This window comes from Mobula hypostoma, chromosome 11 (assembly GCF_963921235.1).
Source record: "Mobula hypostoma chromosome 11, sMobHyp1.1, whole genome shotgun sequence".
NCBI classification, from domain to species: Eukaryota; Metazoa; Chordata; class Chondrichthyes; order Myliobatiformes; family Myliobatidae; genus Mobula; species Mobula hypostoma.
The window spans coordinates 70,292,994-70,318,757 of NC_086107.1; the positions used below are offsets into that span (position 1 = coordinate 70,292,994).

General features: G+C 41.5%; 1 protein-coding gene across 1 annotated transcript in view; it reads right to left on the reverse strand.

Annotated features, from left to right (window-relative positions):
• Nucleotides 1–25,764, reverse strand: part of pdhx (pyruvate dehydrogenase complex component X) — a 257,338-nt gene that overhangs the window by 183,870 nt on the left and 47,704 nt on the right. The window contains exon 3 of the mRNA XM_063062249.1: nucleotides 18,718–18,818. Within this exon, the coding sequence (XP_062918319.1) occupies nucleotides 18,718–18,818 (101 nt within the window). The remainder of the gene's footprint in view (nucleotides 1–18,717; nucleotides 18,819–25,764) is intronic.

Below are 25,764 nucleotides of genomic sequence, written 5' to 3' on the forward strand. Positions count from 1 at the left end.
AATATATCAGGTTGGAGGAGCAACAGCTTATATTCCATCTACGTAGCTTCCAACCTGATGGCATGAACATTGATTTCTCCAACTTCTGGTAATTTTCCCCCTCCCCTTTCCCGCATCTTAATTTCCCCACTATGGCCTCCCTTTATCTCTTCTCCTCACCTGCCTATGTCCTCCCCCTCCTCCTTCCCTTTCTCCCATGGTCCACTCTTGTCTCCTATCAGATTTCTTCTTCTCCAGCCCTTTACCTTTTCCACGTATCACCTCCTATCTTCATATTTCATACCCCCTCTTCCACCCACCTGACTTTACCTATCACCTTCCAGCTTGTAATACCATCCTGCTTCCACCCTCTTTTCTGGCATTTTCGCCCTTCATATCCAGTCCTGAAGAAGCATCTCGGCCCAAAATGTCAGTTGTTTATTCATTTCCAGAGATGCTGCCTGACCTGCTGACTTCCTCCAGCATTTTGTGTGGGCTGTTCTGGAATTGAAGTGAGACTTGCTGTAAATGTATATTCAATTCCTGACGAGAATATATAGGATAATAATTTATGTAGCTATCATGCAGATACAGATGAAGATCAAGATATTGTATCTAAATTAGATAATAGTTACTTTTATTCATTAATCTTTTAAAACTACCCCAAGTCACTGTATCTAAAAACATCATATAAGGGAACTCAGTTTTTTCCATTTTAAATCTCACAACTTAAATATGAAAGACTGCTGAGAGATTGTAATCACTAATGTCTTGGCATGCACTTCCTGATATAAATATCATTTTAAACATGTGGTTTCAAGTGACAGAGAGATAAAAGTTTGTAACTCTTCAATTGTAATGAAGTTTCATTTTCCCTTGCAACTCCTACCTCTTCCAATTGTATTAGAGTAACAAATCCAAGAGGCTTGCCAGCTCTCTGGGACAGACGAAGTGGAGAGCAAACGCGGACACAGGGAATAAGAACAAGAGCCTTTCCACCACTTTCAACCAAACCCTATTACAAGCGAAACCAAATCCCTCAAACTGCAGTCTAGCAAAAAGCTAATGATTTCAGATTTTAAATTATTTTTGAGTAATTGGAGGAAACTCTATGCTTTATTGCTCTTTGTAAGGGGAAAAGAAGTGTTTCCAATTTGAATAATCTACAATAATAATGTTGTAATTATCGTTATTCTCAAGTTTCCCACCGGTTGAAAATGTAAATATAGTCTGTCAGTGTTAACTGACTTTTATTAAATGAGAAAAACAATAGTTTTTAAATAAATTTTATCATGATTATTAATAGAATCTCACACTACTACCAATCCTGGATCAACAAACGTAGGAGGCTATTGTCACACCTTTAGGTATTGAAAGAAACCGTCACAATGCTGTGTCTGAATTGCAAGCACTTACAATTCACTAAAATGCAATGCATACTCCATATCTGAACTTAGTATATTGTGTACAATCCTCAAGTTTGAACTGTGCTTATTGGCGCAAATAACTCCAGTAAACAGGCAAATAACTCCACGCTGGTGTAAATGGATTATACAAATACTACAACTATACAATTGTAACTAACTTCTAACAGAGGTTTCTGAATTTACATAGGTAATTCTTTTTATTTCTGTCAACTTTTACTTTTGAATTTGAAAATTTTGTTCTCCTGGCACCTGATCATTAAAAAAAAGCATTAGAAATCACCTAGCACTTTCAAGAAAAACTGAATGCAATTATACACTGCACTAAGTGACTGTTACATTCGTTCTGTTAATCTTGTTTCTCCACAGAAATGGAAAACCTAAGGTTGTAAATGCAATGCTGCATAAAAGAGCTAAACGGTTAGGAGTAAGTAGCCTTAATTATCAGCAATCTCGTGGGAAAATATTCAGAACCAAGGTTAGCGTTGGTCCTCAGCCAGTGAATCCCAGGCTTTCTAGTGCCCAAACATTACAACATAGTTCAAGTTCAGTTTATTGTCATTCAACAGTAAACACGTATACCACCAAATGAAACAACATTCCTCTGGATCAAAGTGCACAAATGAGTATACATAACTCACTCACATAATACATAAAGTAATATTATCATTAGTAAATTAACAAATAATAAAGTGCATTGACGATACAAATTTAGTCAAAGAGGTTGTTGGACGGATGGGAGAATTCATTGACAATGCTAAAGATGCTGCATACGCAGATCTCCTGATAAATAAATATCTCTGATGGGAGGAAGAGAGTCCCTAATGATCCTCTCAGCAATCCTCACAATCCTTTGTAGGGACTTGCAATTCCCATAGCAGGTGGTGATACAGCTGGTCAGGACCAGCTCCTATATTCATTGGTTAGAATGGTGGGGGGTTCACTCACCTCAACTTCCTCAGCAAGCCCAGACATCCCACCCTGCAAAAACTCATTTCAGGGAGGTAGCACCATCAATTTGCAGGAGACTCCCGGAACTTCTGGGAGAGGTGGGATGTCTGCAACAGAGTAGCTCCTTAGCAGCTAGCCCCTAATTTAAATAACGTTAGCTATGCTAATGAACAAATGACACCTGATAAACTCACCTCAACATGTCTTTTACAGTCTTAACCACCATGGGCAATAGAAGTCACTGTTGCAAACAGTGCAACAAGCAACACTGTCAATATTTTTGACCCCTATTAGAGAAGGGTACACTTTAGCTTAGACTGGGGTGACATACTTTTTATTCCTTCCAGGTGAGGCGACACTTCACCTGTGAGTCGGCTGGGGTGATATACTGAGTCCAGTGCTCCTGATGTGGCCTTCTATATATTGGCGAGACCCGACGCAGACTGGGAGATCGTTTCGCTGAACACCTACGCTCTGTCCGCCAGAGAAAGCAAGATCTCCCAGTGGCCACACATTTTAATTCCACATCCCATTCCCATTCTGACATGTCAATCCATGGCCTCCTCTACTGTAAAGATGAAGCCACACTCAGGTTGGAGGAATAACACCTTATATTCCGTCTGGGTAGCTTCCAATCTGATGGCATGAACACTGACTTCTCAAACTTCTGCTAATGCCCCACCTCCCCCTCACACTCCATCCGTTATTTATATACATACATTCTTTTTCTCTCTCTCCTTTTTCTCTCTCTGTCCCTCTCACTATACCTCTTGCCCATCCTCTGGGTTTCCCCCCTCTCCCTTTTCTTTCTCCCTGGGCCTCCTGTCCCATGATCCTCTCATATCCCTTTTGCCAATCAGCTGTCCAGCTCTTGGCTCCATCCCTCCCCCTCCTGTCTTCTCCTATCATTTTGGATCTCCCCCTCCCCCTCCCACTTTCAAATCTCTTACTAGCTCTTCTTTCAGTTCGTCCTGACGAAGGATCTCGGCCCAAAACGTCGACTGTACCTTTTTCTAGAGATGCTGCCTGGCCTGCTGCGTTCACCAACAATCTTGATGTGTGGTACTTTTTATTTTCTTTTTTGGGAACGCTCTGCCATGGCGCGCGCTTTTCTTTCTCTCTCTCTCTCACACACACACACACACAAACACTCAAAAAAATTGGTTTCCGGGACACTGTATATAACTTGCGGGCATCAGGGAGCCACTACTAATATGCGGGAGACTCCCGGAACTTCCGGGAGAGGTGGGATGTCTGGGTTTCTTAATCAATGAGGTAGTGTTGAGGGACCAAGCGAGATTGGAGCCTGTTCAGCCCACTAAGTCCACGAGGGCTCCTTATAGAACGAACTAGAATCTTATTCCTTTTCACTCTTTACTGATACCTTCAAAACTCATTCCAATCCAATTTCCTTAAAAAAACCCTAGCATTCTGTTTCTGCTACTTTGTTGTAAAAACAGAACATTGGGGTTCTTAAATAGGAATTGGATTGGCACAAATTCAAAGTTACACACACAATATGCATAAATACAATTTTTTTCTTTGCCTTCTGCCTATCACCTCAAATTTATGTTATTGGTTCCTGCACCACCTGCTAAAGACAACAGCTTTTCAAGATTTTCCCTATCTGAACTGGGATTTGTACAAACCTATCAAATCCTCTCTCAATTACCTTTAAAATGAAAACACGAGGAATTCTGCAAATGCTGGAAATTCAAGCAACACACATCAAAGTTGCTGGTGAACACAGCAGGCCAGGCAACATCTCTAGGAAGAGGTACAGTCGACGTTTCGGGCCGAGACCCTTCGTCAATGCGGCTTTCCCAGTTTAACCATGCAGCAGAAATCCTCAGCCCAGTGACAATTCTCCTTTAAATCTCCTCTGCAACCCTTCTCTGACCTTCCTGAAGTCCTTAGTGTGATGCACATTGCACTAAAAACAAAATTCCAGACGTGTTTGAATCCATGTCTTAGAAAAACACTGATAAGCCACAACTCCCTGGTTTTGCGCTCTATTCATGCTTAGAATCAGAATCAGGTTTAATATCATCAGCATATGTCATGATATTTGTTGACTTTGCAGCAGCAGTACAATGCAATACATAATAGGGACAAAACTGATATACTGTAAAAGATATACTGTGGCATGAAGTTTGGGCACCCTGGTCAAAATTTCTGTTACTGTGAATAGTTAAGCAAGTAAAAAATGAACTGATTGCCAAAAGGCATAAAGTTAAAGATGACACGTTTCTTTAATATTTTAAAATTTCTATTTTAACTTCATCAGTCCACAGGACTCGCTTCCAAAATGCATCAGGCTTGTTCAGATGTTCCTTTGAACCTTTTGAATAGAACTCCTTGGCCGCAATGAGCAGAGGTATGTTTGGAGAAAAAAGGGTGCAGAATCATGAAAAGAACCCCTCTCCAACTGTTAAGCACGGGGATGGATCGATCATGCTTTGGGCTTGTGTTTCAGCCAGTGGCACGGGGAATATTTAATAGTAGAGGGAAGAATGAATTCAATCAAATACCAGCAAATTCTGGAAGCAAACATCACACTGTCTGTAAAAAAAAAAGCTGAAGATGAAAAGAGGATGGCTTCTACAACAGGATAATGAACCTAAACACACCTCAAAATCCACAATGGACTACCTCAAGAGGCACAAGCTGAAGGTTTTGCCATTGCCCTCACAGTCCCCCGACCTAAACATCATTGAGAATCTGTGGATAGACCTCAAAAGAGCAGTGCATGCAAGACCGCCCAAGAATCTCACAGAACTAGAAGCCTTTTGCAAGGAAGAATGGGCGAAAATCCCCCAAACAAAAACTGAAAGACTCTTAGCTGGCTACAAAAAGCGTTTGCAAGCTGTGATACTTGCCAAAGGGGGTGTTATTAAGTACTGCCTTGCAGGGTGCCCAAACTTTTGCTTTGGGCCCTTTTCCTTTTTTGTTAAAAGATGGAAATAAAAAAGTTTTCTTGTTTAAAATATTAAAAGAAATGTGCATCTTTAACTTTATGCCTTTTGGAAATCAGTTCATCTTTTACTCGCTTAGCTATTCACAGTAACAGAAACTTTGACCAAGGGTGCCCAAACTTTTACATGCCACTGTATAGTATAATTGTTAAGTATATTTATTAGTTAAATTGAATAAGTACAGCAACAAATAGAAATTAAAAGAAGTAGTGAGGTAGTGTTCATGGGTTCAGTGTCCATTCAGAAATCGGATGACAGAGGGGAAGACGTGCCTTCAAGCATCTATACCTCTTTCACGATAATAACATTGAGAAAGAACAATTACTAAAGTAAATGACTCCCATTTACTCCTCTTTCAAATGAAATATACTTGTGGGTCACTATTGAGCCTTTAAGAACACTGTCATTCAATATTATGTTTCCATGTTCTTTTTGCCAAAATGTATAATTTCACACTTCTCTGTATCAAATATCATCTGCCTACTAAAGGAAAGACACATGCTGGATTTGGTGCTAGGTAATGAACCCAGCCAGGTAACAGATCTCTCAGTGGGAGAGCATTTCAGAGACAATGACTACAACTCCCTGACCTTTACCAAAGCTTTGGACATGGATACCAGTAAACATTATAGGGAAGTATTTAATTGGGGAAGGGAGAATTATGATGCTAGTAGGCAGAAAGTGGCGAGCAAAAATTGGGAATGGGTGCATTCAGGGAAAAGTACAACGAAATCATGATTATTTAGGGGGTACTTGCAGGCGTTCTGCATAGCTTTGTCCCACTGAGGCACAGAAAGGATGGTAGGGTGAAGGAACCATGGCTGACAAACGATGTGGAGCATCTAGTCAAGAGGAAGGAGGAAGAATACTTAAGGTTCAGGAAGCAAGGATCAGACAGGGCTCTAGAGAGTTACGAGGTAGCCAGAAAGAAGCTGAAATGGACTTAGGAGAGCTAGACAACACACACAGAATGCTAGAGAAACTCAGCAGACAAGGCTGAGAAAGAGTACAGTCTATGAAAAAGAGTACAGTCGACATTTCAGACCAAGACCACTCATCAGGACTGGGAGATAAGATGAGGAGTCAGAATAAGAAAGTGGGGGGAGGGGAAAAAGAATCACAAGGTTCTTGTGAATCACAGGGGGGGCAGTGAAAGAGATACAGGGCTGGAGAAGGGGGAATCTGAGAAGAGAGGACTTAAGGCCATGGAAGAAATAAAAGGGAGAACAGCACCAGAGGGAGGTGATAGGCAGATAAGGAGATAAGGTGAGAGAGGGAAATGGGAATGGGGAATGGTGAAGGAGAGGGGGGTGAGGGGGTAAAAGAGGACATTACCGGAAGTTTGAGAAATCAATGTTCATGCCATCAGGTTGGAGGCTACCCCCAACACGGAATATAAGGTGTTGCTCCTCCAACCCAAGTGCCACCTCATCGCAACAGTAGAGGTGGCCACGGACTGACATGTCAGAATGGGAATAAGAAGTGGAATTAAAATGGGTGACCTCTGGAAGATTCCGCTTATTCTGGCCGACGCAGTATAGGCCTCCAACCTGATAGTATATGTGCATCGATTTCTCGAACTTCCAATGTTGCCCCCCCACCACCTTTCCTTCACCATTCCCCATTCCCATTTCCCTCTCTCACCTTATCTGCCAGTCACCTCGCTGGTGCTCCTCCCCCTTTTCTTTTTCCATGGCCTTCTATCCTCCTATCAGACTCCCTCTTCTCCAGCCCTGTCTCTCTTTCATCAATCAACTTCCCAGCTCTTCACTTCACCCCTTCCCCCACCCCCACTTCTCAGTTTCACCTATCAGCTTGTGGTTCTTCCTCCCCTCCCCCCACTTTCTTACTCTGACTTCTCATCTTTTTTTTTCCCCAGTTCTGATGAAGGGTCTCAGCCTGAAGCATCGACAGTACTCTTTTTCATATATGCTGCCTGGCCTACTGAGTGGCTCTAGCATTGTGTGTGTGTGGCTTGGATTTTCAGCACCTACAGATTTTCTCTTGCTTGTGTTAGGAGAGCTAGAAGGGGGCATGAGAAGTTGTTAGCGAGTTGGATTAAGAAAACCCCCCAATGGGTTCTAAGCACAGAATGGCTACAGTGAGGGTAGGACCAATCAGGAATAGAAGAGGAAATATGTGCCTGGTGTCAGAGGAGATTGGTGAGGTCCTTAATGAATGGGCTGGAACTTTTGAAAAATATTAGGATAGACAAATCCCCAAGGCCGAATGTGATATACCCCAGGTTACTACTTAGAGATTATCTTTGTCTCCTTACTGACCACAGGAGTAATACCATGATAATTGGAGGGTGGCAAGTGTTATTCCTTTGTTCAAGAAAGGGAGTAGAGAGAACTCTGGGAACTATAAGCTAGTGAATCTTACTTCAATGGTGGACAAATTATTGGAAGATTATTTGAGGATTTACAAGCATTTAGAGAAGCATAGCCTGATTCGGGATAGTCAGCATGACCCTGTGAGGGGCAAGTCATGCCTAACGAGCCTGATTGAATTTTTGTAGTGTATATGGATTTTATTAAGGTGCTTGATAAGGTTCCCCATGGTAGGCACATTCAGAAAATCAGGAGGCATGGGATCCAAAGATGGATACATAACTTGCTTGCCCATAGAGGGCAGATGGTGGTAGTACATGCTGCCTATTCTGTCTGGAAGTTGGTTACTACCAGTGGTGTGCCAATGGCATTTGTTCTGAGCCCCCTGCTTTTTGTGATATTTATAAATGGACAGCATGAGCAATGACTTGGCCTCCACAACCATTTGTGGCAATAAATTCCACATACTCACCACCCTCTAGCTAAGGATATTCATCCTCACCTCTGTTCTAAAGGTTTGTCCTTCTATTCAGAGGATGTGTCGTCTGGTCCTAGAAGCGACTGGAAACATCTTCTCCACATCCAGTCTATCTAGTCCTTTCAATATTCAATAGAATTCAATGAGATGACCGCTCATTCTTCTAATCTCTTGCAAGTACAGGCCCAGAGCCATCATACATTAACCCTTCCATTCCCAGATCAGTCATGAACTTTCAGTGTCAGCACATCCTTTCTTAGATAATGGGCCCAAAACTGCTCACAATACTCCATGAGCTGTCTGACCAGTGTGTTATAAAATTTTGGCATTATGCTTTTATATTCTAGTCCTCTCAAAATGAATACTATGATTCTGTTTGCTTTCCTTACAACCAATTCAACCTACAAGCTAACCTTTAGGGAATCCTACTAAAGGACTCCAAGTCCCATTGCACCTCTGATTTCTAATTTGCTCAATTAGAAAATAGTCTAAACCTTTATTCTTTCTACCAAAGCGCATGAACATAAACTTCCTTCGACCTTATTCCATCTGCCACTTCTTTGCCCTTCTCTTAATCTGTCTACGCCTTCTGCAGACTCCCTTCTTCCACAATATTACCTGGCCCTCCACCTATCTTTGTATCACCTGCAATTCCATCATCCGAATCGCTGACATATAATGTGAAAAGAAGTGGTCCCAATACTGATCCCCGTGGAAAATCACTTGTCACTGGTATTTAACCAGTAAAGGCTGCCTTTATTTTCATTATTTGCATCCTGCCAGTCAGCCAATCTTCTATCCATGTTAGTATATTTCCTGTAACACGGTGGGATCTTATCTTGCTTAACAGCCTCGTATGCAGCTCCTTGTCAATAGACTTCTCAATAAGACTGCAGGGTTCTACAAGGCTTATAAAAACAAAACTTTTTTTTATTTTAACACTGCCAATAGAAGGTTCTGTAATAAAGGCAAGATCAATTTTATTGGCCCTGGCAGTATTAAAAAATATCTTGGTGCCAGGATAGACCCTGAGATTGGGTGCTCCAGTCAAGAATGTCTGAACAAACTCAAGGGATGGGATATAAACATCTTGAGGGCAAGGCCAACTCGAAAGGTCGAAAATTTTCAAATGTCTGCCATTGCTCAACTTTATTCATCTTTGATACTGAATAAAACCTCCCAGGGTGTACTTGTCAAATTAGATGGTACAGTCAGGGGCTTCATTAAAGAATCTTTACATCTCCACAAGGGTTTTAAAGATGGATTTCATACTCAGTATTTAGAGATGTGGGTTCATTAATCCCCAAATTGGAAACTCAGATCCCTATGGCCATTATTAAGAAATGCAATACATAGATTTTGTGAAACCCAAGGATAGGAGATTAGTAGGCTGAGCTTCCAACTTGTATTATTGTGCAGTTTTTACCTTGTTACCATCACCCTCTTGGTTCTAGTGCAGTTACTAAATTGTGCATATATATTTTTGCGTATGTCTTCCCACATCTTAGATGGTGTATCTGTAACTTTGAACAGCTTAAGCCAGTGGTTCCCATAGCAGGTGATATTGCCCCCCTGACAGCGTTAGCAATTTTTAAGGGGACGATAAAGATAAAGTGGGTGTGGGAGGGGGTGCTTGCTAGCAAGTGGGGGGGGGGGGAAGCCGAGGGATTACAGTATAGGCTTGATTTAAGAAATAATTTACTTATAAGCATTTGATCCTCCATGCCTCATAATTTGATACAATGAACATGTAATCACATCATCTCTTGCCAACCTACTGTTCTCCTAGACTTTGCTCAAAGCGCGTTATAGTTGTTGAAAAGCAGTGTGACACATCTGTATTTGGCATATCATGAGAAAACGGGACTGAAGAAATCATTTTACTTCCAGGCGTATTAATGCCATTCACTGCTGTAGTACAGTGTTAGCTAATATGATACCCATACTTTAATCACACAGTGACACAATTCTTGTGAATTTGGATATGGCATGCAATGGAGTAAAGTTCAGAATCCGCCCTTTCGAATGGCCTTGGCCACTTTTTCTAGCCCATTGCCCAACCGAGATATTGCTGCACCACTTTATGTACCATCAGGCAGAGTCAGATTTTGCCTGGGCTATGATGATGTCATAACTTTCCCCTTCACTGATCACAGCGTTTGAATTTGGACTTAAAACAACTGCTGATTGACCATTGTTGTTAATCCATAATGAAAATTTCAGAAACACACCAAAGACACATAGGCAGTATAGTATAGAGTATCTGAAATATGGATTTACACCAGCACAAAGCAACCAACAGAGCCAATGTTCCTGTCGTATGAAGAAGTTTTTTTCAAATGAGGCAATGAAACTGTCCAGTGTATTCTCTTCAACATTTGAAGAGAATATACTCCGATAAAGCAAACAAGAACTTGGCATATTTTCGGTCATTTCATGATTGTGTATCATAAATCAAAAAACTCTTTATAGTTTTTATGTAATGGCTAGAAAGGGAGAGGGGCCACTGGGTATGTGGTCTGGGAGCCAAGGGGGTGTTAACCCAAAAAGATTTGCGAACCACTGGACTAAGCCCTGCCATTCATAAGATTTATGCTTTATAAACTACTTGATACTGCAGATCTTCAGTGTAGCTCAGACCGGCCACCCGATCTTTGGATTTTGCAAAATCCATATATTTCTTAATAACGGCCATGGGGGTTCTGAGTCTCCAATTTGGATGAATAAATCTCCATTGCTTAATTTTGAGTATAAGAATCCACCAGAAACCCCTTGGGGAGATGCAAAATTTCTTTAATGAACCATCCTGCTTAATTCAACAAAGGTAAAGTGACAATATTTCAAAGACAGCGAGATGGCAAAATAACCTTCTCACACACCACTTTAATACTTATTTACCGGTTAGATTATACTTTACCTTATTGAAATAAAAGAATGCACATCAATCTGATTAAACTGCAACAGATCTTACAGAAAAGTATTAATACTCTCCCTGATAATGCTTCTATTCACATACTTCAATAGACAGAAGTTATACATTCATTCATAAATTGGAAAAGAGCTTTAATTGATTAAATTACAGCTTTACAGTTCCTCAGAGACATCCAATCATCACACTTAAGAGCAGCTGGATACTCTAATTTCCCAATTGGCTTGTAATTATGTAAAATCTGTATGCCTGGAAAAGTCACTGAAAGGAAAATAAAATTCTGTATGCTACAGCGTTTCAGGTCAAGCATTCAGGTACATGAAAATGATTGAACAAGAGGATGACAAGTTGTTTGAAAAAAGGTGGTCTTGATGCTGAAAAATTAGCAACACTTTCACATTACTTAATTGATAAAGGATTAAATTGAAGGGCAGAGAGAGTACCCAAGAAGAATATGGCAACCTGCTTCAATGACTATTGTCCAGCAGCACATCCACAGTGATGAAGTGTTTTGACAGGTTGGTGATGAAACATATCAACTCATGCCTCAGAAGTGACTTGGATCTGCTCTAATTTGCCTACCAGAGCAACAGATCCACAGCAGATACCAACTCACTGGCTCTCCACTCAACCCTGGAACATCTAGACAGCACAGATGCATATGCCAGGATGCTCTTTATTGACTACAGTTCGGCATTCAATACCATCATCCCCTCAAAACTAATCAATAAGCTCCAAGACCTTGGCCTCAGTACCTCCTTGTGCAATTGGATCCTGGATTTCAGATTGGCAACATCTTTTCCACAACCTCCATCAGCACAGGTACACCACAAGGCAGTGAATTTAGCCCCTTGCCCTATTTGCTTTACACTTATGACTGTGTGGCTAAGCAAAGCTCCAATGCCATATTTAAGCTTGCTGAAGACACCACTGTCGTAGGCCAAATCAAAGATGGTGATAAATCAGCATATCAGAGGGAGAATTAAAATCTGACTGAGTGATGCCACAACAACAACAATATCAGCAAGACCAAGGAGCTGGTCATTGATTTCAGGAGGAGGAAACCATAGGTTCATGAGCCAGTGCTCATCGGAGGATCAGAGTAGGAGAGGGTCAGCAACTTTAAATTCCTCAGTGTTATTTCAGAAGAGCTGTCCTGGGTTCAGCACCTAACAGCAATTACAAAGAAGGTATGACAGTACTTCTACTTCCTTACCAGTTTGCAAAGATTTGGCATGACATTTAAAACTTCGACAAACTTCTACAGATGTGTAGTAGAGAGTATATTGACTGGCTGCATCACAGCCTAGTATCTAATCACCAAAGTCCTTGAAGGGAAAATCCTACAAGAAGTTGTGGATATGGCTCAGTCCATCATGGGTAAAGCCCCCCCCCCCCAACATTTTACATGAAGCATTGTTACAGGAAAGCGGCATCCATCATCAGCGACCCCCAGCACCCAGGTCCTGCTCTCTTCTTGCTTCTGCCATTGGGAAGGTGACAGAGGATCCTCAGGACACACACCACCAGGTGCAGGAACAGTTATTGCCTCTCAACTATTAGATTCTTGTGCAAAAGGGGACAACTTCACTTGCCCCATCACTGAAATGGTCTCACAACCTAGGGACTCATTTTCGGGTACTCGTCAAATCATGTTCTCCATATTTATTTATTGCTCATTTATTACTATCATTTCTTTCTTTTTGTATTTTCAGCAGGTCGAGGATCTTTAGTTCAGAATTGCCAATGCACCCGTGAGATCTTTCCAGAGGTTGGACCTGAACATCTCTTAACTTTCTTGGTCGCCAGGCTTGAATGCCTTTGATATAGCCCTCAGCAAATTGCGAATCCCATGGTTCATCCATGGTTCCTGGTTGGGGAAGACTTGAATGATTTTGTGGGGACAGGCTAGTCTGCATCTGTTTTAATAAAGTTCGTTCCAACCATGATGTATTCATTCAGATACACAGATGAGTCCTTGAATATGGCCCAGTTCACTGACTCAAAGCGATCCAGTAGCCACTCCTCTGCCTCCCGTGATCACCTCTTTGTTTTCCTAATCTCTGGAGGCTTTGCCCTGCCTGTGATCTGATTTACCCAGGCATGGAACAATACGCATTCCTTATTTTAGACTAACAGTGGTCTAGTGTGTTGGGACCTCTGGTGCTTCAGGCTATACGCTGATGGTAATTGGGCAGGGATTTCTTCAAACAAGCTTGGTTGAAGTCCCCAAATGATTTGAAATGCATCAGAATGGACTGTTTATTGTGGAGCCAGGATCATGCAGTATCTCAAGCACTTGATTATAGTATGCCACTGGTGGTATGTAAACTGCGGTCAGGTTTATGGACTTCATTCTATGCTCCTCATTCTACATTAACATTTCACAATGAACTGAATTTAAGGATACCAGTAAGTTCACCCCTTTTACTTACACAACTATACAATATTTATAGCATTTAACAACTGTTTGGCATTGTGGCATGTTAACAATCAAAAAGCAGAAGAGGATCACATTTGATTACTCAAGTTGTGATCGCTTGGACTGCAATGAAGCATTGAACTTATGTTCCAAGGACATGTTTGAAATCCCTCAATCACACCTCTGATAATGTAATCACATGGTTTTATTATTGAAATAAAAACACAGGATAAAGTACAAAACCCTGACATTACAAATTCAGCAGCAACATCAAGATGAGCACTGGCTTTATAGAAACTAAACTTAATTTTGCTTATTCCACTGTGCTCCACCTCTTCCCTCTCAAGAAACTCAACTGCATAAAATGGTTTTACAATTTTTAAGTTTTATTTTCAGAGTTACAGAGTTGTATTATTACGTATACACAATACATGTGCAAAACAACCTAATGCTATATAATATATATAAAACACACACACACACACACACACACACACACAATGGCATGCAAAAGTTCGGGCACCCCTAGACAAAATTTCTGTTACTGTGAATAGCTAAGCAAGTAAAACTGATTTCCAAAAGGCATAAAGTTAAAGATGACACATTTCTTTAATATTTTAAGCAAGAAAACTTTTTTATTTCCATCTTTTACAATTTCAAAATAACAAAAAAGGAAAAGGGCCCAAAGCAAAAGTTTGGGCACCCTGCAAGGCAGTACTTAGTAACACCCCCTATGGCAAGTAGCACAGCTTGTAAACGCTTTTTGTAGCCAGCTAAGGGTACGTCCACACTACGCCGGATAATTTTGAAAATGAAACTTTTTCTCTTCGTTTTGCCCTCCCATCCACACTGAGCCAGCGTTTTCAGCCCCCGAAAACGGAGATTTTCGAAAACACTCTCCAGAGTGAATAAATCTGAAAACGCTAAATATCCGGCGTAGTGTGTACGGGGTAAACGGAGAGATTTAAAAACATCGTCATGACAACACCACAACAACGCTTTTTTCTGCTTCTGCTTGGTACTGCGCAAGCTGTTATAACGCGCAGTCGGTGTGAATGGCGTGAGAGTTAAATTGTAAAGTGAGCTTTTTTGACTATTTAAAAACGCTGTCATGACGTGCCGGAACAGATGTTCGTTGTTTTCTTGAACGCCACATAACCTAACAATTTCAGAACAGACAGACTAGACTGAAGCCAGAAGGGTTAGAAATGTACTCACCAAATACTTTGACCCATAGCTTACTGAATAAATAAGTATACTCACTTCGCCCTGTTTTCTGTCCTTGCTTGTATGAAGGTGGTTCACCTATTTATGCAAGTACTTCTCTGACAATAGATGTGTAACAGCCTAATGTAACATTGTATGGAAATACAAGATAACGCTGATGCAGACGTTTTATACATTTAACAAGGTGCTTTATTAGTGCAACAGAGTTAGTCAGTTTTTCAATGTTCGTCGTCAGCTGGGTCATACTGTCCGTGAACTCGCTGTCGGTTGGCTCCATACGCTCCAGTATTTGTTTTTTTTAAGTTTTAAGTCCTCCTGCGCGAGAGCCAAGGGCAATTCCTTTTAAATTTTTCTACTCTGTAACTGGACAAACGCGCACTAAGTATACCGTCTCCCCTTTGCTTGTTTTCTGTGTGTCCTACGCGTGCCCAGTAGGAGGAGATTCACCCAAATATCCGCCTAATGTGGACGGAGATATTTTGAAAAACAGTTAGTGTGGACGCCTGTCGTTTTCACTCGAAACCGGTGTTTTCAAAATTATCCGGCGTAGTGTCGACGTAGCCTAAGAGTCTTTCAATTCTTGTTTGGGGGATTTTCGCCCATTCTTCCTTGCAAAAGGTTTCTAGTTCTGTGAGATTCTTGGGTTGTCTTGCATGCACTGTTCTTTTGAGGTCTATCCACAGATTCTCAATGATGTTTAGGTCAGGGGACTGTGAGGGCCATGGCAAAACCTTCAGCTTGAGACTCTAGAGGTAGTCCATTGTGGATTTTGAGGTGTATTTAGGTTCATTATCCTGTTGTAGAAGCCATCCTCTTTTCATCTTCAGCTTTTTTTTTACAGACAGTGTGATGTTTGCTTCCAGAATTTGCTGGTATTTGATTGAATTCATTCTTCCCTCTACTATTAAATATTCCCCGTGCCACTGGCTGCAACACAAGCCCAAAGCATGATTGATCCACCCCCGTGCTTAACAGTTGGAGAGGGGTTCTTTTCATAAAATTCTGCACCCTTTTTTCTCCAAACATACCTTTGGTCATCGTAGCCAAAAATTTCTTTTAACTTCATCAGTCTACAGGACTTCTTTCCAAAATGCATCAGGCTTGTTTAGATGTTCCTTTGAACCTTTTGAATAGAACTTTTCAAAACAGCACTGCATGCAAGGGAATGTACACACACACACACACCCTGATAATAAATTTACTTTGAACTTTGAAGTGTGTTTAATTTAATGTGAGAAGAATCAGGACTAGGCTGATGAATTTAGAGCATGGATCAGTACTTGGAGCTACAACATGAATGGTTGCAGCATAACCTGAACAGGCCAAATCAAGGCGGCTTGGCCTGAGCATGAAACTGGGGAATGAGCCATTGCTGGAGTGGAATGGAGGCGATTCGATGTGGCAGAATTGAGCTGAGGCAGGCGAAGGTGATGCAGAGTCAACGTGGCTGGCCCAGGCTCAGAATCGATGGAAGACTCAAGGTTTGATCGATCTAAGCACCGGCCGAATTGGAAAGGTCAGGTACAGGTCAAATTGAGGCACCTGATCAGGTGTACTCCAACGGGGGCAGCCTGGTACCGCATCCAAGCTGAAGTTGGTGCTGCACCCTCCTCCCAGTGTTTGCTCGGCAGAGGACAAGCTCTATTGTGGTCACCTGCAGATCTCTGCGGCATTCAATGGACTGAAGACCTGTTTACGGCTACCAGGAGAGGCTTCGGAGCTGATGCGCTCCAGCGGGGCCAGCATTCAGGCTGGAGTTTGTGCCCCCCCCCCCCGAAGTGTTTGCTCGGCAGAGGACAAGCTCTATTGTGGTCAACTGTAGATTGATGGCTCGAGTTTGAACTCTTTTATTGCGTGGCTGTGATACCAATCTGCTTGCTATCTTATATGTGCTGTGTACGACTGTTGGTACTGTGTTTGCACTTTGGCCCTGGAGTAACGCAGTCTTGTTTGGCTGTATTCATGTCTGATTAAATAACAATTAAACTTGAATTGAATTTAACATGTTGTGTTTTGCAATTTTATTGCCTCAATTAGCAAAATGTAAACTAATGGAAAATTAATGTTAAATTTCACCAAATCTATATTTTAATCAAATTAAAATACCCAAGTATTTGTCACAATGTACAAGCTGCCACCACACCAGATGTTATTCCAGTACTTTCCTTAAATAACTAGAAAGCTAACATGTACACTGATTTTTATGGTAACCCTCAAGAGTATGCAAGTAAATTTAACAGGAAACCTGCCGATATTCACTCTTTACGACTGCAGTGAACTGTCATCTAAGAGTTTTATCTGCAGAGGTTGGAGAAGCTTAGAGAATTCATTTAACTCCCAGAGCAATTACGGAGTAACTATACAGACAGATTTGCTCAGTTTAAGAATTAGCAATCTGCAAATTATCTTTTAGAGTCATAGAACACTACAGCACAGTCCTTTACATAATTTAGCCAAGAACACGAGAGGTTTACACACTGGTCTATACCATTCAAGTGTAGTTCACTGGTAGATACCATCTTCTGCAATTAAGCACTGTAAGACACAAGGTTCTAAAAGCCGACAAACATTTATTCCATAATGTTAATTTTAATTAATTAACATTCATTTCAAGATAATTAATAATTTCTTTCAGCTGTCAACAAGACTTCATGCAAAAACAACTCTACCCAATCCATGTATTGCTTTAGATTCTGGAACAAGATTGTTATTGATCTTATGATATCACAAAGACCTAGAGATTTAAGACTGTCGATAACACCATTCGAAATATAGGTCAAACAAATAAAAAGAAGAGAAACTGGGGAAACATAAACCACAGTTCAGCAACATTCAATTGTTTGCGAATCCAAAAAGGAGACAGAGCTTCCTAAACTTCATGTAAATAGCTTTAGCTTTTCTGATATCCGAATATAATTCTCACTAAATGGTTGCATATACAAGATCAAAACAACTGTAAAAGAAAAATCGGAATAAAAAGATCACAATTAACAATGATGAACTTCTAGCATATCAACCAGTTAAGCTTTGCTAATTCCAGTCCTTTTGCCAGCAAATGATGACTACACTGCCAATACAAGGTAATTTGATCTTTCAGCTTCCACAGTTACTTGCCTTAGCTTCAATTCTGCTATATAACACTACACAGATAATATAGTGGATTCTGGTTGACTTGTCCATCAGTTAATCGGAACAGCTGCTTATTATAAAATAGTTGAGATTTTCTTTGTTTATTTGGGACTCTATGCCGCTTAATTGGGTCAGGAGACTGTTACCAACCAGTTTATAACTACTGTCAGACGTGTGCACTTGTGTGGCTATTAAACACGACACCATACTTAGAGAGAACAGTTTTTAAATAGCGTCAGTTATTTGTGCTTGTGTTTAAAAAGCAACAATTTTTATCACTGATAGTTGGCAAGAAACAAGCAGTAAGCCAATTCAGAACTGTTTGATCACCGTAGTTTAAACCATTCCGACTTGGAGATGCCAAAAAAAGGCCAGGAGTGAAAATGAAACCATCCCAGTAATTCAACAAGTTAGGACCTACGAAGAATTTGAAGGTATTGACAATTATCTTAAATGTTACATTGAAAATAAAGATGTGAGAATGCCATTTTCAAAAATTGTATGAAAGCGGTGCATTATCTACATTTCATTCATTTACAGTCGATCAAAAAAGGTCAGCAGTGTACACTGGATTAATTCTTTCATCATTAACTATTAGGAACTAATACACATTTTTATGGTATGGTATGGTAGTATTAATAGTGCTCTAATTTATTTTGTATTTTACTTAAATATATGTTAGTTAAATGGTAGTTCGTCTTTTCTTAAAATATATATACCTTCTTAACTATTTCCATGAAACTTTGGCTGCTTAAGACAGCCACTGAATTGAGCCAAAGTTTACTAGTCCCAATGTGCCCCAGTTAAGCAGAATCCACTATATTCATTATTATTCATGTGTGGATCTCAATCTGAAATTATTTTTCTTACCATGATTTTTGCTAAAATACCATCTTCGCTTGAGTCAAAAGTAATAACAGCTTTGTCTGTTTCAATTTCACACAAAGCATCACCAGCATGAACGGTTTCACCTGCGACAAGAAAACAGGATATCAGAAAAAATATCTATTGTTGAACATAGAAAGAACAAACCATTTATACATTAACTTTCGCACAATGTACTTATCAGTAAACGGACTAATTTGTGAAGTGGTCACAGTTACACAAAGAAGCAAAAGAACCAATTTACGTATGAATGGCAGTATGTGTTTTAATACTCTGAAATCTCTGTGGTGACATTGTTTAAGGATAAATGTTGACAAGAATAATGGAGGGGATCCTCCTGAATTTACTAGTACCATGGGACCTTTAAATGAAAGTGGGAGAAGGAGATATTAAAAATAACAGCTTTTGATTTTATTGTAGCTAGATTGCAAAGTTAGATCGTCTGGGATCCAGGGACAGTGAGCTAAGTTGGCTTGATGGAAGAACCAGGGTAATGATAAAAGGTTGTTTAATGGATTGGAGGCCTGTGACTAGTGGTGCGTCACAGAGATCTGCGCTGGGCCCATTGTCGTTTGTCATTGACAAACAATTTGGATGAGAATGTACCAAGCATGCAAGTTTACAAATGAGTGTAAAACAGATGGCATCAAAGAGAAGGTGGTTATCAAAATTTGAAGGAATCTTGATTGGCCAGGTAAGTGAGTTGAGAGATGGCAAATGGCATTCAATCCAGATCCATGTGAGTTGTTACACTCTGGGAAGTTAAATCAAGGTAGAATTTTTACAGTGAATGGTAGTGTAGTAGACACAGGGTGGTGAAGAAAGCATTTGGCATAGAACACAGAACAGTGCAGTATAGAAACAAGCCCTTCAGCCCACAATGTTGTTCTAACCAAATAAATTAGTAATCAGATGGTCAACTAAACTAATCCCTTATGTCTACACAACGTCCATTTCCCTCACACCCACGTGCCTATCTAAATGGCTTTTAAAAGTCCCTAATGTACCTGCCTCTACCACCACCCATGGCAACACATCCCAAGCTTCTAACATTGTAAAAAACTTGCCTCTCTCCCCTCTGATATTAGATATGCCAGTTCATCAGTCAGGACACTGAACACAGAACTTGGGAAGTTATGTTGCAATTGCACGAAATGTTGCTGAGGCCACACCTGGAGTATTCTGCACAGTTTTTGTTCGTCTGTTTTTGGAAGGATGTCATTAAGCATAAAGAATTTAAACAACATTTACAAGGATGTTACCAGCACTCAAGGCCTGTGAGGAGTCACGGCTCAGATTTAGTTGTTTTATTAGCTGATTTTTGTGTGTGCAAAGGATGATTCTGGGGGCAGAGAGTCGTCCTGGTCCAGCTTGTACTTCTACTGACTGAACAGAGGAGGGCAGCGCTGCGCAGGCACTGGAAAGCAACGTGGATGGGAGGGGCCAGGACACAACCCAGTACAGAGTCTAACATGCCCCACATAGGATCTTCTCGATCACAAGGATGTTGCCTGGACTGGGGAGCATGCCTCATGAAAACAGGTCGAGTGAACTCGGCCTTTTCCCCTAGGAGCGACGGAGGATGAGAGGCGACCTGATACAGATATATAAGATGATGGGAGGCATTGATCGTGTGGATAGTCAAAGGCTTCTTCCCAGGGCTGAAATGGTTGCCACAAGAGGACACAGGTTTAAGGTGCTGGGGATAGGTACGGAGGAGATGTCAGGGGTAAATTTTTTTTACTCAGGGAGTGGTGAGTGCGTGGAATGGGCTGCCGGCAATGGTGGTGGATGTAGATACGATAGGGTCTCTTAAGAGACTCTTGGATAGGCACATGAAGCTGAGAAAAATAGAGGGCTATGGGTAAGTCTAGTAATTTCTAAAGTAGGGACATGTTCAGCACAACTTTGTGGGCTGAAGAGCCTGTATTGTCCTGTAGGTTTTCTATGTTTCTATGTTTTCTACCTCATCCCCTCCTCTCCTGGGTGGCTACAAGTTAGCCCATGGCTTCAGCCTCGTCCACGCCACAACCAAAGCAATGCAGTTCTCCTGCTAATGAAGCAGTGAACCTGACTTGCACTACCAATGTCCAATTAGGTCTTGTGATTCCAATAAAAACATCCAAGACAATCACTCACACCGCGCACTGTCATGGCACAATGGCACGCAAAAAGTTCAGGCGACAATGCAACAAGGATACACAATAAGTCCAGCTCCGTTGCTATCGAGCAACTCGCTGATGGGACAGTCCTGCAGTAGCTGATGTTCTCAGTATAGAGCAGTGACTTGCAATTGTATAAGTGGCATACAGGATGCATTATTATACCTCTGACTGGACCCGGAGAGGCCGCTGCATCCAAGTGTTCTGCCATCCTGCCAGATGGTATCAGTGTCAGCGGAGGGAGGAATGGGGCCTGTTTTGTCGCTTGTTGTGTTCTGTGTTTTTCTGCCGATCACTGTGGGCCTGCTAAGCTGGTGCAGAATGGATCGTCGCGGGCCTGCTACGTTGGTGCGGAATGGATCGTCGCGGGTCTGCTACGTTGTTGCAGAATGGATCGTCGCGGGTCTGCTACGTTGGTGCGGAATGGATCGTCGCGGGCCTGCTACGTTGTTGCAGAATGGATCGTCGCGGGTCTGCTACGTTGGTGCGGAATGGATCGTCCTGGGCCTGCTACATTGGTGCAGAATGGATTGTCGTGGGCCTGCTACGTTGGTGTGGAATGGGTCGTTGTGGGCCTGCTACGTTGGAGCGGAATGGATCGTCGCGGGCCTGCTACGTTGGAGCAGAATGGATCGTCGCGGGCCTGCTACGTTGGTGCGGAATGGATCGTCGCGGGTCTGCTACGTTGGTGCGGAATGGTTCGTCGCGGGCCTGCTACGTTGGTGCAGAATGGGTCGTCGCGGGTCTGCTACGTTGGTGTGGAATGGGTCGTCGTGGGCCTGCTACGTCAGTGCAGAATGGGTCGTCGCGGGCCTGCTACGTTGGTGTGGAATGGATCGTCGTGGGCCTGCTACGTCAGTGCAGAATGGGTCGTCGCGGGCCTGCTACGTTGGTGTGGAATGGATCGTCGTGGGCCTGCTACGTCAGTGCAGAATGGATCGTCGCGGGCCTGCTACGTTGGTGTGGAATGGGTCGTCGCGGGTCTGCTACGTTGGTGCAGAATGGATCGTCGCGGGCCTGCTACGTTGGTGTGGAATGGGTCGTCGCGGGTCTGCTACGTTGGTGCGGAATGGATTGTCGCGGGCCTGCTACGTTGGTGTGGAATGGGTCGTCGCGGGTCTGCTACGTTGGTGCGGAATGGATCGTCGCGGGCCTGCTACGTTGGTGTGGAATGGATCATCGCGGGCCTGCTACGTTGGTGTGGAATGGATCGTCGTGGGCCTGCTACGTTGGTGCGGAATGGGTCGTCGCGGGTCTGCTACGTCGGTGTGGAATGGGTGGTAACACTTGCAGGCTGCCCCCAGCACACACACCCTCGGCGATGTTGGTTTTTAATGCAGACAACCCCTTTCACTGTACGTTTTGATGTATATGTGATAAATAAACTTGAACGTTGAAATCTTATTATAGGGAGAGGTTGGGCAGTCTAGAATATTATTTCTTAGGATTTAGGAAACTGAGGGATGATCTTATTGAGGTATGTGAAATCAAAAGGGGCATAGATGGGGTGAAGATGCACAGTCTTTTTCCTCAAAGAGAGAGAATTGGTTTAAAGTGTGATTTTAAAAAAGGGACCCGAGGGACAACTTCTTCACCAAGAAAGTGGAAGATGTAAGGAATGAGCTGCCAGAGGAAATGCATTTAAGATCGTTGGGCATTGATAATTAGGATTTCAAAGAAAATGAGCAACACACAGGTAAACGAGCACCCTGGTGGCATGGACGAGTTGGACTGAAGGGCCTACTTTCATACTGTATTACTCTATGCCTCTATTTTCGATACGAGATGTGGAGTAGGTCAGACAAGTATAGGAAGTTTCTGCATTTAGACCCGACAGTAATGAATGACTACAACGCACTTCTGAGTAAGGATGTCTTGGGCATCGAACGGAAATCTTCAGGTGATACAATTGCTGTAATTTTGCTGTCATGGCTGAATGCCACATGTTGAACCATTTATACCTGCATGATCAGCCTTCATAGTTAGTTACAAAAGTACACTTGGCTAAGGATAAGAAATAACTAGCTAAAACACAATCCTCAGTGAATGCTTTTGAACATGAAACTGTAGAACTCTTTCTATTTTCTTACCTTGCAAGGAACTAAAATAATGGCTCTGCTGAGGACCTCTTTAATTTTCTGCACCATTAGTCAAGACAATATACTTTTGGTAATTTGCTACTCAATTTAAATGCAGTTTTCCAGTTTTTCAAGCCTCTAGCATAGTTAGAGATTAAATGAATGACTTTCAACAGCATCAGCCCCTATCCAAAGGGAACAAAATAAGATTCATATCCCTTTCTGAATTCATGAAAGGAAGCTCTGAATTACCATCAGTGAATTTTGAGGATCTCCAGATCTATTCCACCATTGCACTGTGTATTCCTGAGTTTTTCCCAGTGCACAATAGCAACATTACTGTAATGGTGTCTGTTTATGTCAATTCTCAGATTCTTATTATCACCATGACACATCATTAAAAATATCCTGGTTGTATTACTCTAAACCTTTTTTTGCCATCAACAGCTTACATTCCTGTAAACATCTTGATTCATTATCAGGACAGCACATTAGCACAGCCAAAAGCAACATATCCAGCGATGTGACACTTGCATGTTTCCCTATGACCAAGAAAGTTTCCGCTTGATTCTTGGGATTCCATTCAGCATTTCTGTTTCTCTCACATCCAAAAGGAGTGTAGTAGGTTAACCGGCCACTGTAAATTGTCTTTAGCATCAGAATTATTTGTCCTAAATGTCTCCCGATCCACATCAGTACTGAGCATTCACAATCCGCATTATCACACAGCATTCTATGATTTTGATTATGCGATTTATCACTTCTTCAATATGTTCTTCGGTATGGCTACAACGTTTAATCATGACATATATTTCTCATTTCCAAAATACATACATAGATTGCACCTTTTATTATTAGTTATTCCAACAACTTAAAAGGAATTGCTTGGTTCACTTTAACCTAATTTTTTTTGTAAAATCAGAATTTTGCTTTCATTGCTGTTTATAGCCATGTTTAAATTGATAACTTCCATATAAAAATAGCCCAATTACCAGCAAGAGAAATTAGGCACTCTGAGGTTGCTCTCTAGCAAAACTGATTTCTATTTAGATTGCCAACCCTCAGGGTTTCTCCAAGAATCTGCAGGAATTAATAATTAATCATGACTTTGCCGCGAGCAACTGAGAGGAAAAAAGTTATTAATGCTATTGTCTGTCACCTGTTTATTTATTATTTATCTAATTCTTGGTGATGAGAAATGGAGATCACATAATGAGACCTCCTGGTGTGAGCTGGGTCATCTGACTCACCACCTGGTAGTTACAGCGATAACCATTGGCTGGTGGCAGCACTTCACTTTAGAAAATTGCCAACTCGTTGCGCTCATCAGTCACATTTTGAATATCACGGGCATTGATCCATGTGGTGCTTTGCAGTGGCATTAGACTCAACTGCTGGGGTGCAGACCTACTGAAGTATGGTTCCACTAGATTAAGTGTACAGTTACCGTGACTTATCATGTATCAATGAAAGGGTTCAGTTGAGACCCCCACACACAATAAAGCAATGAACATCTGAAGATCAAATCTCCATCATAAACTGGGATTCCAGGGTTAAATTTTAAAATCATTGATGAGGCAAAGGAAAATATTTTAGCCACCTAGTTTAGGAGGCACACTCTTAAAAGAGGAAACATTTTACTCAAATGTCTTTTTTTCCTCCTTGTTCCTGGAATGTAGGCCACAATTCTCTGCCCCACCCTACGTATTGTCCTTCAGCTCAGAAAAGCTGCTTTCATTTACAAGGTCAATGAAAACCAAACCAATGCCACATGCTGGAAATCTGAAGTAAAGATTCCAGATACTCTAGCATTTTCTGAAGTAAAAACAGAAAATGCTAGAAACACTCAGTAGTCCAAGCAGGATCTGCAGAAAGAGAAGCCGAGTTAACATTAGTCCAAAAAACTTCACCCAGTTTTGATGAAGGGTCTCAGATCTGAAATGTCAACTGTTCTTTTCCCAGAGATGCTACCTCAACTGTCAAGTATCTTTATCATTATCTGTTTTTATTATGTAAGCAGTTTAATTGGTAACTTGAGAAGACTTAACTCTGTGGGGCATACACTATGATTCAAGTTCAGAAATACAATCTAATAGCAAGAGCATGCAACTCAAATGTACAGTGATGAGGCAAGCACAAACACGTTGTTAACATCAGTATATTCACATACTCCCCCATCTATCCACCTCCCCCTCATCTGGCTTCATCTATCATCTGCCAGCTTCTATTCCTTTGTTAAAAGTCAAATCTGAATAAAACACAGGAGACCAGCTTCTTATAGTTACAACAGTTTATTGCGCACCCTCCCGCAGGAGTTTAAGACGCAGTTGTCGAAGGGAAGGCACACAAGTACTGCCACCATCTGACAAATGGGCCCACTTAGGTTACAGCCGTACATTTATACATAGTAAGCTCCATACATTACTGTTGCAAGATGTTATTTGAACTGGTACGCCCACCAAGTCTGTTGTTACAAAACTTAATTACTTAGATAAGAGAGTCCGCTAACTTGAGACTTATTGACAGATGGATGTGCTGTCCAGTCCTTATCAGTTATTCCCTGTACTAGGCCTTCACTTAATTACAGATGGATGTTCATTCCTGTCCTTATCAGTGAGTCCTCCTACCCCTACTCAAACGAGGGTACAATGTACAATGTTATCAAATTTCTCAAAGTCTCTCTGCACACCAAGGGAGAACTAGTATAATCCGGTTTTTTAGCTAACTGCTGAAGACAGAGTTTACTTCAGTTCAAGAACTCATATTCAGTCCCAATTATTCTTTTAGCCAGA